This window comes from Saccoglossus kowalevskii, chromosome 12 (genome assembly GCF_978046115.1).
Source record: "Saccoglossus kowalevskii chromosome 12, keSacKowa6.1, whole genome shotgun sequence".
NCBI classification, from domain to species: Eukaryota; Metazoa; Hemichordata; class Enteropneusta; family Harrimaniidae; genus Saccoglossus; species Saccoglossus kowalevskii.
The window spans coordinates 22,236,120-22,251,591 of NC_140652.1; the positions used below are offsets into that span (position 1 = coordinate 22,236,120).

Genomic DNA, 15,472 nt, shown 5'->3' on the forward strand with positions numbered 1-15,472 from the left:
TTTTCGCTACTGGTCATCAAGATCTCGCATAGTTTTTCATTCACATCCATCATCATGTGCACTGTTCCCCATAATATTTGAAATAGTGATAATTAAACGCCTACAAAGTGTTTGGACGACTGATTTTGCAAGGTTTCTGAAAAAATATATATGCTATCAAAATAGACGTACATGTATTTTACGTAATACAATTTCACTGTCTACTGTTGTCAGTACCTTCGTGTAGTGATATGGAAAATGTTGTAAAACGCCGTGAGGATGCAGGCATCCAACAGTTTATGGGTTTCATATGTCTACCACATGAAGAATAATCGACAAATGTTTATTTCCAAATGTGCACGACTGTTTTCACATTTCATTTAATATCAACTAACCGTATAATGCAGAACACTCAAGCCCACAGTCTGTTTTATCACAACTGTGGTTTGTTTTTTGAAAACATGACCCAAAAAAACTGCAGCACACTCCTAATGGTGTATTTATATATACATACATGTACAGAAGGGGAACACAAGAGGGTTTTCCACTTTTTCATTCCAAAAATATATGAAAAAAAATCCTTCTAAAAAATAAAAATTATGTTGGATTTTATTTTCTTTGATTCTGATGACATATAAAATTTTTGTTATGTTTTTAATAAACAAGAAAGCAGGGTTTAGCGCCCTCTTTCAATTGTTGAGCGCCATCTTGTGATAAAAAAAAAACATTTTTTCCCCTGTATTGTTGTTTCTGCAATTCTCCATCTAAGTCATGTCACTGAGCTGAGGCCATGTTTTTTTAATAATTTGGAAATGAAAATGTTTGTAAATTTTTCTAAATGACAAAAAGATTGTACACATTATTTACTGAATCAATTTTACTTTTTGGCAAGTCAACATCGTTTTCTGTTTACAAGCGAAAATTCTTGAAAACTGTTATTACTATTCTGCCAGGAATCGTTATTTAGTGAACGGGTTGGCAACCTGCGCTGATTACATGATAAAGCTCTCAACGTAAACTCCATGGAGACCACAAAAAACATAAGTCACTAAAGATCAGAGGACATTTACCCGACGACGACGTATGCTAAATTTTCAAACTTTCCGAGGGAGCTTGGTGATGAAACTTATGACGCATGCACCTGTCATATTGGATTTACGCCAAGACGGAGAAACTGATGAAAGTTTTATTTCCTGTTTGAAAAGCAGAACCTCTCACAAAATCTGATTGAATGCGCCTAACGCAATAACAAACGAGGTGTTCATTAAAGTAGCCCCAAATGATTTCATATAAGATTTACAAGTTCTTTTAGATTGCAAATTGATTAGACATCAGGGTTTACGAATCTTGTATTTTCTAGCGTTGATGAGATCATGAACCCTACAAAAACAAAGATTAATTTTCGTTGTTTTCAACATTATCATTTTTCCCGCCAAAATTTTTGGGAGAATATTCCAAATTTTAATTTTTAAAATTTTGTCGTAAATCTTTGACCAAATGAACATAATTTAAAAAAAAAATGGTAAAAATCATATAGGCCTGTTTTGTGATAGGTCGCTGATAATAGTCAACATTGTGTCCAAATTACATCCTGGATATATATTCCTGGGCAAAAACAGTACAGTAGTATAATAGTGTAAAGTAAAGTCCCACAAAAACAAAACTGATTTCTTCCTTCCTATCATTATAAAAACAAACAGTCAACTGTGATTTTTGATACAGTGGGACTAATTTTAGTTTTTCAAATTCATTAAATGTCAGTATTGGATTTGAGTACATATTTGCACATTAGTTATAAGTCAAGATTGTATAGCGTACATCTTCAGTACTGCACTGCCTGCCATGTTTAATCAAATTCTAAAAATAAACTAAGAACCTACAAACTTTTTAAAACCAAAATAGAACAAGAAAACTACTTAACAATTATGAAAAACAGTGAACTTCGCAAATCCTTAACAAAATTTAGACTTGGCAACCACTGTCTGAAAATTGAAACAGGCCGGCATACAGGATTGGATTTTAAAGACAGAGTCTGCAATATGTGCGACAATGACCATGTTGAAGATGAACAACATTTTGTCACAAATTGTCCTCATTACAACGAAATAAGATTAAAACTTTACATTGTAGCTAATAAACATATACCAAATTTTGACAAATTTAGTAATGAAAATAAATTCATATCATTACTAAGTGACGAGAAAATGTCTATTCCTTTAGCGCAATATTTAAAAAACTGTTTTAATACAAGACAGCAGCACCTACATAAACTAAGCCAGTAATACATTCCTTGTATTCAAATTATTATCTTTTTTTTTTTTTTTATGCCTTTTTGTTCCCTTACTTTTTATGTGGTTATTTTTCTTTTACTAATATCTGATTTGTAACCCTTTTCATCCCCTCCGGGGGATGTTGTGTGTTAATAAATAAATAAATTAATATGTAAACACAACATTGGAAGGGCTTTACCTGACTGGCAATTGTAAACAGACTGTCCCCCCCCCCCACACACAGGGGAGTTCAGTTATAGGATTGCCACAGTAGATGATATCACTGATATATAATCTATGAATAACACTCAAATGGATGCCTTATATTAGCAATTATATTATCACAGATGAAAGCTGGATTATAGTCACACTGTTACAAATTAGCATTAAAGGCACACTGTTACAAAAGACACATTGTTACAAATTGGCATTAAAGGCACACTGTACAAAAGACACGTTGTTACAAATTAGCATTAAAGGCACACTGTTACAAAAGACACACTGTTACAAATTGCCATTATAATTCAGGAAAGCATTAAAAGCACATTTATACTCATTTATATCTTTGCAGAAATACAACCTAACTACATTTGAGGGAACAAATTAATAAATTAGTGTTCCTTTGTTTCAAAAGTGTTATATAAATGTTGCTTTGAATTTAAATTTAAACTTTTTGGATTTTTATCCTATACAAAATATGTTGTCAGTAAAACAGTAAGAAAACATGTGTGGAACTATTATCATAGGAATTCTTGTTAAACCAATTTTTTTCATCAACAATAAAAAGTATTCAATTTAATGATAGCTAAGTAACTTCACTCACGATACATTGTACCTATTTTATGATACATATTTAATAGTTTAAATCACATCTCGCTTTTTAAACTGGAGAACATTATAGAATTGCTGATTACATGTCTAACATGCACCAGACGACATAAATAATCTCTTAAAAAGCGGCAGTTTATTCTAAGGGCAAATTTGATGACATAATGCTGAACTATGCGCATGGGGTTGGCATATAATATAGACTGCGATAAAATAAAAGGCAAGATTCTGACAAACTACTTGCAATAAAAACTTCCAATCATCTGGAATCTATAAATATAAAATCATAAACACGGCAAAATAAATATACGACTTTACTACAAAAAAGCATTAAAATTTGGTGAAAAAATTACACTTTATAGACATGTATGCCCCTAAAAACATTTACTGCGCAATAAAAGTTATGAACACGTTAGTGAAAAAAGATTAATACATGGTGAAATGATAATGGTTGCTAGGAAACAGGTAAGATGTCAGTCTTCATCTTAAAGGGAATTTTCAAAATTAAAATTTATAAACTTTAGGTGGCAGGGATATTAGGTATTATGGCAAACCATGACAACGCCAAAGATGCCAAGAGATTGGTCTAAGCAAATATTTTTGGAGGGTAAAGTTCATAAAAAAAAGCGATTCAATATAAAAAAAAAATGACTAAAAAGTGATGATGCGACTAGTATCCTAAGAACATTAATTTTCACGGATCAAAAGTTTTTAAAATTTCTAATGAAAATAAAAATAAATAATAGGTATATACCGTAAAATCTGTATTAGAAGCCGCATCCCTAATAGAAGTCGCACCCATTCTTTTTGAATGTTTGAGAACCAAAAATTCATCATTTCTCATATGTGTAGATGCTCTAATAGAAGCCACATCCTCTCTGTTGCATTGTACCATTTTAATAGAAGCCGCGGTTTCTAATACAGATTTTACAGTACGTGTAATATCACATTTACAATACATGGGTAGGTTTTGGAAACTGTTAACACGTCATCTGAAGAAATCTTCCACACAAAAATAAATTGAAAAAAAAAATGGCAACAGCAAGAGATATGTCAAGGCAATTCGACTAGTGACGTTGTGAAAACTCTATTTAATTATCCCAGCTAAAATCTGCTAGTCTGGGACATGTGATCAATCCTTGAAGATACAATGTGATACACTATGGAATTTTAGAAAAGCTGAAGTACTTTGCACGGTAATGATTATACAGCAAATTTCATCAAACTAATTATTGGAATAATCAATTTTTGAAATATGTTGGTTAATTACATACGTGAGTAGCACACAGCAGTGATGTACGTTGATTACTGTGTTTTTATCATCAGTCATACTAAGCCAGAACTGCACTTATAATAATCCAAGAAAGCAAATTATGCTCTATCACAAAGATGGGAGGACAGTCCGTACTGGTTCAGTGTAAAGATGCTGAATGACTCATAATGAAGCAAAATATGAAAAATATTTTGAAACTGTGAAGAATTCAGTTGTTTTGGCCTTTACTACAGAAAGTTGAGCTGAGAAAGATAGATAACAAATTAATTTCGAAATTGTAAACCACCAAAAATATTTGTAGTACATTTTTAACATAAATAAATAATTGAACAAAGTAAACATGGATTTAAAGAAGAGCTTTGCAGGATTTCAAAATAAAATCCAAATTGTTAATTTGTTAACTTTTACATCAAACAACATTTGGTTGAACGCAGATATACATGCTGCACTACACAAACGAGATGATCAGTATTAATACATGGTACTGTTTGTTTTCAGAGATGCTGATTATGATTAAAATCGTAAAACATAATGATGCGCATGTCAAATTAACTTCAAATTCAATAAAAATTTCGAATATATACATGATGAGCAGAAAAAATTAAAAACTGAAGGTACTAACGCAAGCAATGTTATATACACTAACAAAAAATGACTGCATAAGATGATCATAGAAAGTAAAAGGTCACCTAGCAATACATGCTGAAACTGTGCACCACCACGGGCAAAATAACTATTTCAATTTGTTAATACGTTGGTATGTAATTATAGAATGTATAGTAATCAGCTGGGCTATTAAGTTGTGAATTCCTACATATCATGCATATTTACCTCCCTGTGGAGTCATTTACAGTTACTCTCCCAGAATGCCTGATGAATTATTACATACTAACAGTAATTATGAAATGTGTATGCCCTTGTCCCCTTGTCACAAGTGATTCACATCCATTCATCTCAAATACCTGCGCTATTTCCATAAATTATTCAAGTATTTAATGTATCCTGGTAATATCCTTCCTATTACAATTTTATTAATATTATTATTACTGTATATTTTATAATTATTATTCATTTATATTTATCCTTCAACTTTTATTTGTTTTTTTTCCCTATTAATGTATTTCTATTTTTCAGATTATTAAAATATTTATAATTATGATGTTCATTGTTTCGACAGAAAATGAGAAATACTACAAAGGCAAAAGTTGACAATATTTGGTATATTGACTTGGTGTCATTATTCTAATTCTTGGTGTAATTCAAAGATTAGTGAAATGTTTTTGTGTTCATTCTTGAATTGAATATACAATGAAGAATTCCTGCTAATGGGTTCAAGTCCCATAGGAATTGAACCTCTAGACCTGACATACAAGATATGCACATAATCAATGAGGTCGCTGCTAATTATATATGCACATAAGTAATGAGGTCATGACTGATTATATATGTACATAATTAATGAAGTCACTAAATTTCCAAATCAAGTGTGTCCCTCTTATCAATGTATGAATTGAGCATCTAGTTCTGACATTCAATGATATGTACATAATCAGTGATGTCACACCTAATTAGATATGCACATACGTTATGAGGTCACAACTGATTATATATGTACATAATGAGGTCACTAAATGCCCAAATCTAGTGTGTAAATATTATTAATGTATGAAGTGAAACTCTAGTTTTGACATTCAATGATATGCACATAATCAGTGAGATCACAGCCAATTAGATACATGTATGTACATAAGTTATGATGCACAACTGATTATATATGTGCATAATTAATGAGGTCACTAAATGCCGAAATCAAGTGTGTCTGTCTTATTAATGTAGGAATTGAATCTCTAGTTCTGACATTCAATGATATGCACATAATCAGTGAGATCACAGCCAATTAGATATGTACATAAGTTATGATGCACAACTGATTATATATGTGCATAATTAATGAGGTCACTAAATGCCGAAATCAAGTGTGTCCGTCTTATTAAGGTAGGAATTGAACCTCTAGTTCTGACATTCAATGATATGCACATTATCAGTGAGATCACAGCTAATTAGGAGGTCAAAGCTGATTATATATGTGCATAATTAATGAGATCACTAAATGTCCAAATCCAGTGTGTCCATATTATATTAAGCCCCAATCTCGTTAGTCCTAATTGTGTAATTAACAAAGTCCCCTTCCCCCAACACACACACACAGAGGAACATCTGGAAATTTATAATAAACCTTAGGGACTCATCAGACAGTCTTAAATGAGATATGATCATAATTATTGAGGTCATAGAGATCAATGAGAATTATAAATTTAACAAACAGTGTAAAAAGCATTGATGTCTATAGCGTAAGACAGCCTCCTGCATAATGTATGATTTGTCAACCACAAGCTATTTTTATTTACAATACAAAATTTGAGTATTAAATTTAATGTAGTAATAAATTCATTACGAGTAAGGCTAAATATGGAGACACACTGGATAATGTAAACACTCCAGAATTCAATCTCTTCATTCTTAGTTCAGAACTAACGAAGAAAATCGGTACTTAGCGTAGTTATCATCAACAAGGGAAATCTCGTAACTGTAGCGATGAGTTTTATATGTAAATTACTGATAAGTATTTGAGGTCTTGTCTACAGAGGAGCTTTAACCCACAGATTTATTAGTATAGAATTTAAAATGAAGATTTGAAAACAGAAACCCAATTTATCAATATTATGCTGCAGGATTATGAGGAAGATTGATTGAGCCACCTGGTACAGTTGTTCATTCAGAAAATAATTGGTTGTTTGTGGAATTTTTTTTATTATGCATATGATTAAGGTATTTTCGAATAGAATGAATAACTTAGGGCTTGAATATTCAGTATATCTCCACACAGAGGATGGTGATTGGTTGAAAATAAACATTTGCATATAATTATGCATTCATTGTTGTGATTGGTTGAAATTAAACAATGTCATATGATAATTATGAGAATATTGATTGATTGGAAAGATCAATTCAGCTGAATTGCAAAAATCTCCACTATGAATAGAATCACAAATTGAATATTTGAGTTTTGTAGAAATACCAGGAAATAGGGGTAATTATTTTAGCCTCAATTTGGTTGCCATAATGTGGTCTGAACTACGGTGTTAGGATTTCATCAAAAGTTGAACTGGTTTTAAAACATGTTGGCGGATTCCAACAGAAACTCACACAGACACTTACCTGTATAATCAAGGACAAAATGTGGTGCAAAAAAAACACTGCCCTCGGGTGTTGGGTTAGTTGAAGTAAATACTGCCCTCTGGTGTTGAAATGGTTGGAGGGAATACTGCCCTCAGTGTTTACATGAAAAACACTAATCTATTCAAGCACATGTTTTACTGGAAGCTGGTATCCATGGCAATACTGATGTAAAATCAGCATGGTAACATGTTGAACACAAATGAGATCATACAATTTTTGAAAATTTTTCTTCTGAAAAATCATCAAAAAAAAATGATTAAATAATTTCAATATTTAATCATTATTATCCAAATCTCTAAGTGTATACTGCTTTCCTTTTAAATTGGTTTCCATGGTAACAACACATAGGCGAGTAAACTTACATTTGTAGCGAGTTGCGTAGACAATGTCGATACTTTATCTTTAGACTCATCAAGATCTTTTCGCAATCTTCGGATTTCATGTGCAGCCTTCTCCTCCGCCTGTTGGAGATATCATTCAGTAAGATCAATAACTATTGCGCTTGATTGATTTGATTGAATATGAATATGTACTTTGAATAATTTAAATATGTTAAGGTTGAAAGATTGAATGATGTAATAAAACTGTAGAATGCAGAAGATTTCAAGAGTGGAGTTACAATTTTGAAGGTGAGTACACTGCCCTCATGAGGTGTAAATATAAATTACCAAGTTTTTCATACAGAATTGGTTATAAAATAAGTTTGTGTTGGCAAAAATAAACACGACTTTTATTGTTAAAAATATGATTGATAGTATTGATAGTAACTAAACTTGGGTTATAGGAAAATGTATTACGATATTTGCTCAATCAGTGCTGCATGCACTAACTTAAATGACAGATGTGTCTATCTTCAAAAAAGTATCTATTGAAGATGCGCTTTCAATAAAGAAAATATGGTATATGTAATTGATACATTATGCCACCAGAGGGCGCTATGCACCATACTTACTGATGAATACAGAGAGGAGGTAGTTGACACCAGTGACAGTGAAGAACTATGTACTTCCTCCAGTTCGTCTTTGTAACCACGGAGACAGGCTCGTGCTCTCTCATCAAGTGACATAGAACTATTTCTCATGCCCGGCACAATCCCAGTACCATAGGCAGGTCCACTCATGCTGTTAGACCTGACCATACCGGAATTCCTGGAATTTAAAAAATAAAAATACAAAATGTGGTTGCCATGGTAACTTTGTATTTTAGCTATTCCTATTCCTATTGCAGATGTTACAGTAAAATATCCATGATTCTTGCACACTGTACCTTCTAAATCTGTAAGTTCAAGTTTAGTGGATAAATTGAAAGCCACACCATGAGAAATTGCCTAAAGCAATGTGAAAAATAATACTATTCTGCTAAAATAATTGACTTGATGTTTATAAAGTGGGTGGCTGCACTTAAACTATTAACTGAACTTACATTAAGGTCATGAAGGGTCACCGAAATTTGTGGTTGAAAAGTATGTTGAATACAAACATTCTAACTTGAATAGCTCCCTCTGTAGTTCATACTATGGAATACTTTTGTTTTCAATCTACTATTCAATAATAGCTGTGTTTTTTGTTTTGTTTAAATATAACCACATGAAGAGAACCTAAATATAGGCTGATGTCACATTAGGTGAGGTGAAAACTAAGAAAAGTTTGATCCCATCAGAAAGGCCATCAGAGAGAGACCAGGGCTACTGATGAAGTTGTCATCTTGTACCATAATGGCTGAGGTTTGCTTAACAAAACTGGATTTCAAAAAAATTACATCTTCTAAAAAACTTAGAAACAATGTTGCAGCCAACTTTTTTCACTTCTAAATAATATAATTTACAAAGTCAGGTATAGCGTATATACTATGCTTTCAATGTCAATGTTGGCAATGACCAACACAAATAAACACTAATGACACAGGAAATTAAAAATAGAAATTGGAGAAAAATAATCTATAGTTAAAAGGCGGTAGTCGTCGCGCCGTGCCGCGCACACCAACAAGTACAAACTGAGAGGTTACTGAACTTGAATTAGATAATTTTTTGGCGTTTGGAAGGTATAAGCCGTAACTAGTGCAAGTGGCGCCCAGGGCAAAACTCGTACTTGTGATTTAACTAGAAAAGTACATTGAATTGTGGGAAAATTAATGTTTATCAACACGAATGTTGCACATGCATGGCGCGGTGACTACTGCCCTTTATAGCTATTGCAGCTTTACTCAGCCATTTAACTTTTATCCTAGACTCTATTTATGATATGTTTTCATAATACAATCAGGCATTTTCCCAAATATTAATAGTTCAGGAAACTAATGCATTGTTCAACAAAACATCAGTTCTAATAAATACGAAAAAAATTAAAATGTAGACTTACCCTGTTGGACTGACTGGATAATTGAATCGGGTTGCCGGCTGTGAACAAACTGAATGTGTCGGTGATAACGGCATACCATTGGATGGAGTCAAATTACCATAACTGATTGATCTGAACCAATCATCATCAAATTCTTTGAGCGACAAAGATGTGGGATACAATTTCTCTGATGTTGTTGAACGAATACTATTGCTTCGTATGAGCGGTGATCCAGGACTTTTTGGCGTGGATATTCCATAACGTTCACTTGTTGCTCTACTATTTAACGATAACTGACTAGATCCCGAATCCATGGAGTCAATACTCCCACTTTCCGAGATACTGTTGCCGAGGCCGCTACCGTACGGACCAAGATTCATCCATGCTCCGGGACAGGAATATATGGATGCCATGCTGGAAGTGTGATTGCGGTACGGATCTTTTGGATATGTCTGGTAGTTTATGTTATTGTTATACATAATTGACGGAAAGTTGAGTTCAGCATTAGATGACGAATGACCATGCTGTCCCGGTACATGAAGGTGATTCTGTCCAATGTTCGAAGGCGTTTGTGTTTCGCTTGACGTAACATTCCTGCTGCTACGCTGATTTAAAGAAGTCATATTCCCAATCAAGGTTGCATGAGGATTGGAAATGATGGTATCACTGAATGCACTGGGAGACGTGCTGCGGTTCGAATCACCTTTCCCACGTCCGAATAACCGCTTCAACGACGGCGATGATAGTCCATGTTTTGCCGCTACACCAAGATCTTTTATACGCATCGGCGGGGAAGAAATCTCCACGTCAGAATGACTGGGATAACTATTTCTTACTGTAGAGTTAGAGTGAACTGTCGATGTACTGCTCGGATGTTCATTATTATTATTACTAATATATCCATTTTGTTCGTTTGTTTGCATTTGCTGAGTAGAGGCACATGTGGTTTGATGAAGACCCTGAGATAGTAGCTGTTGTTCCTGGTGATGCTGAGCTAATAACTGCTGCTGTTGTATCTGCTGCTGGTTTAACATGTGTTGCTGATATAACTGCTGTTGCTGTTGCTCTTGTTGTTGCGCTCGAGCACTGGCTACCGTCTTAGAGCCACTGGAGCGTGGAAGAGTACTAGAGTTCACTGTTTTACTTGTATTACTAATGTTGTCGTCTGTCTGTGAGTTATCAGCGTTAGTATTTGGTTTGTTAGATTTGGCACCAGGAATTCCTTTCAAACCAAAACCGAAATTAGGCACTTTTGATGAAGTTTTGTTTCCATTCGGAGTTCCACCTGCAGTTGGCCCTCCTGGTCGTCGATAACCAAAATTTGAAGAATACTGATTTCGAGAATTTGACGACTTCTTTAATTCTTGCGCATTTTTACCGCTTTGCTGAGGTTTCGTACCCGATTTTTTATCATCATTCTTTGCAACGGTCTTTCCTTTCATGGTTTTCTGAGAGCTTGATTCCTTTTTATCTTTTCCTGTACTTCGACGACTATCCTTATCGGACTTTGTACTTCTCCCTGAGTCAGACAAATCTGAATTGCCTCGTCGCCATTTATCATTCGGCAAATTAGCATTCTTATCCTTCACTTTACCGTCAATGCTTTTATCAGCATTTTCTTCAGTCGGAGAATACTTCCTCCAAACATTTCCGGAACTGGAGCTGCTTCTTTTCATCCCGTATCCAGAAACTTCACCATCTGGAACATCTTCAAACCCATCAGTGAAATCTTCACCTCCATCCGCAGAATTCCTGGAATTCCTGCCTGATCCAGATTTATCAGACATAGCTTGTTCAGATTTAGCCCGTCTTCCGGTTGACGGAGTGTTAGGTGTGGATGAAGAACAGCTAACTGATGATCCTGTTATATTCTCATCCGTACTCATCTCAGCTATTGTATCACTGATTCCACTACTAAGGGAACTGCTATCTTCATCATCACAGCTGCAAAAGACAAACAAATCTTATTTATATTACACACTAAGAGAGAGAGACTGTTGCGCCAGCCATGACTGACAGTGAGTAAGAAGTTTATTTCTAACTTTGAGGGGCAGCATTTTTCCAGGGAAAATATACTTAAACATTGGTCAGATTTCAGAAAAGGAAAGTTTTGAGGGTCAAATTTGGGCAAAAATGATACAATTTCCATCAAAAACTGCCTTTTCCCACCCATTTAAAATTGAATTGTTGGTAATTTGCAAAGCCAGAAAAAATACAAGAACAGAGTTGATGTTTTAGGTTTGAGTGGCAGATGTATGTGAACATTTTTTTTGAGTGTCTTTTTCTTGAATAACACTTCACCATCTCATCTTACCCCCCTCCTTCAAATATCACATATTTTTATCTAACCCCAACTCACACCTCAGTAATTCCATCTCACCACACATGACTTCTGTTACACACCAGTCTAGGAATACACGTAATACAATTCATCTTCTACTCACATTAAAACATGTACAAACACACGTACCTGTCACTAAGAACATTTGATACTGCACTCTTAAATCGCAAATATCTCATAATCGCATTATAATGACAATGCAAACTTCCATCTGTCACACACCATTCATAATTTTTGCACTCGTACACCATATATAATATGTGTGCAATATGGTAGTAATTTAATCATAGAACATTCAATTATTATTATAATGCTAAAATACAATAAACTCGAAAACATAATACATCATCCTCTGTAGATTTATTTTAAAATATTTCACAATAAACCAAACATGTACAATTAATATGATTAAAAACTGAAAACCCAAGTTGTGAATAACATAATACGATGACAAGATGATTAGGTTTGATTTTATCCTAATTTGGGAAAGTTCAGACGCTGATCAGGGAGTACCGTATTTGCTCTATTAGTAGCGCATGTTCTTAAATAAAAGAGTGTTAACAAAATAATTTGTATTTTAATAATTCAGATAGTATACAGTTTCTGGTTTAATATTATAAACCTTGCCAGAATTGTTTTTGTACCAACATTTTTTTCATTTTTTGGCAAAAACATATATGCAGTGAACCAAATCTGTATCAATATCTGGTAGAAAAAAATATGAAAATTGATAGCTCTGCAAGTACTAATCATGGTGAACTTTGCAGTATGGTTAATCAATTAAAATGCTATGATGGTGAGAATGGATTGCACAGTTATACACCACACGTAATAAACTGATGACATAGTGTTAATGTAATGCAGTATGAATCACAATCTTTATAAATAAACTCTGTCTGTGTGTTCATCTGTTTCAGATACATGTATAAACAGAATAAACTTTCTAGTTTGGTAATTTTTCAACCAAACATTTATCCTATTTTTCCATCATAATCATAAATGATTATTAATTTTGTTTCATAACTACCGTAAAACAAAACAAAACAAAACAGGATATCTTAATGGCCACTCTATTTTCTGTATAACGCGGAAAACAAAAAACAGGGACAAGGGATCATAATTTTACATTAAGAATACTGGTACTGTAATACTAATAACGTTTCACTGTGTTATTCCATAAAAACACATATGTGAGTCCTACCCATGTCCATACTTTGCTCCAAACTTGGTTTCATGCTGTGATTTTTTCCCAACCCCCTCTTCCCATTTAAAATCTTCCCTAACCCTACTGTCAGTGAAAACTTGCTTGTAGTACAAAATAAATCAACATACCCCCATCAAATATTAATACCACTGACGAGAAATTACCTCATTAATAAATCAGTTTGCTCAAAATGTGATAAATATGACAATCAGTGAGAAAGAAATACAAACTCAAACTCAAAGACGCAGTGAACCCCTCTTGAGACAACAAAGATAAATACAACCACTGGGACAGAATAATTTTGACACATACCTGAGTGAAAGAGATTGCATGAATGGAATACACTGTCTGGGTAACACATGTCATTTTAGCGGTCTATCTATTCAATCTATTTTTAAACAAGCCGTATCCAATCTGTCACCACATCACCTTTGATGAACTCTATAATTGGAATAATCCTAACATGCCACCGCAGAGAGAATCTACATACAAAAGTCATAATTAAATTAAATTAAACTGAAATATTATTATCCGCAGTAGAGATTGGTCAAAGACCAATTTATCTTTGCCACAGAAGCCGACACAATATCCCCCTAACCCAATACACACACTAAACATACTTTGAATTTGTATTTTTGTTCTTTAGTTTTTTTTTCCTGTACTTTTACTCTCAAGTTTTTTTGAGTAACTTTATTATGCATGATATTGGTTTCAATAAAAATGTAGAAAACCTAAACATTAGGGGTATGTCTATAGTCAATCTATTCAATTATATTTTATGGAGTGTTTCATAAATACATTATTTGGTTTACGATATGTGCATTTCAAATAAAGCAACTATGGTATTATTAATATCAATATAACAATTTTTACATCAATTCCATCAATTATTTTGTTGAAAGGAAAGAAGACGATAAGTAATGGGACAGCCATTATTCAAGTTTCTAGACTTCGAAAAGTTCAGGAAAGAACATCAGCAAAAGAATTTTTGATAAGTTACATATATTGCTGTAATTTCCGGGTGACTTGCACTATAAACTAGGCCTTTCACCTCAATTGAGGACATGCCTTCCTAACTAGATGTATAATCTATCCTTAATAGAAATGACTTTTGACCTCCATGTACTGATTAAAATTTGCCAACAATCTGGTATTAAAGTAGGGTTAAATTGCAGTTTGACTCCCGCAATGTGCTAATGTATTTGTTACACGCCAGAAGTTTGAAAAACCGTTGTGTAGGTTCTCACCATCGATAATCAGATGTCTTAATACAAGAGAGCAAATGCATAGAAACTTATCGAATACTCGTATCCATTGACTACGTCATATATTATTAATCAAACATATTTCAACCAATGGCCACACAGATTGCAGTGGATGTTTGGAAATAGACGAACAAAAATGAGCAAGATTATCATTGTATTCCACAGACTCGAACATTTACATTAATTAGTATTTGTCAAAGTTCTTGTATAAATATTTGGTATTATTTACATGTATATGTGTTATAACAATAATAAAGATTTACCTGGATTAATATGATAAAGTTTTGCCTGGATTAATATGATGAAGTTTTAGCTGGATTAATATGATGAAGTTTTACCTGGATTAATATGATGAAGTTTTAGATGGATTAATATGATAAAGTTTTACCAGGATTAATATAAAGTTTTAGCTGGATTAATATGATAAAGTTTTAGCTGGATTAATATGATGAAGTTTTAGATGGATTAATATAAAGTTTTAGCTGGATTAATATGATGAAGTTTTGCCTGAATTAATATAAAGTTTTAGCTGGATTAATATGATGAAGTTTTAGATGGATTAATATGATGAAGTTTTGCCTGAATTAATATAAAGTTTTAGCTGGATTAATATGATGAAGTTTTAGATGGATTAATATAAAGTTTTAGCTGGATTAATATGATGAAGTTTTGCCTGAATTAATATAAAGTTTTAGCTGGATTAATATGATGAAGTTTTAGATGGATTAATATGATG

The 15,472-nt window shown here is 33.2% G+C and overlaps 1 protein-coding gene across 1 annotated transcript in view; it reads right to left on the bottom strand.

Moving 5' to 3' along the window:
* The window catches only part of LOC100377223 (neuron navigator 2-like), a 315,635-nt gene that overhangs the window by 61,631 nt on the left and 238,532 nt on the right, over positions 1-15,472 (bottom strand). The window contains exons 8-10 of the mRNA XM_085506505.1: positions 9,948-11,870; positions 8,543-8,738; positions 7,953-8,051 (exon numbers count right to left, since the gene is read on the bottom strand). Of these exons, the coding sequence (XP_085362631.1) occupies positions 7,953-8,051; positions 8,543-8,738; positions 9,948-11,870 (2,218 nt within the window). The remainder of the gene's footprint in view (positions 1-7,952; positions 8,052-8,542; positions 8,739-9,947; positions 11,871-15,472) is intronic.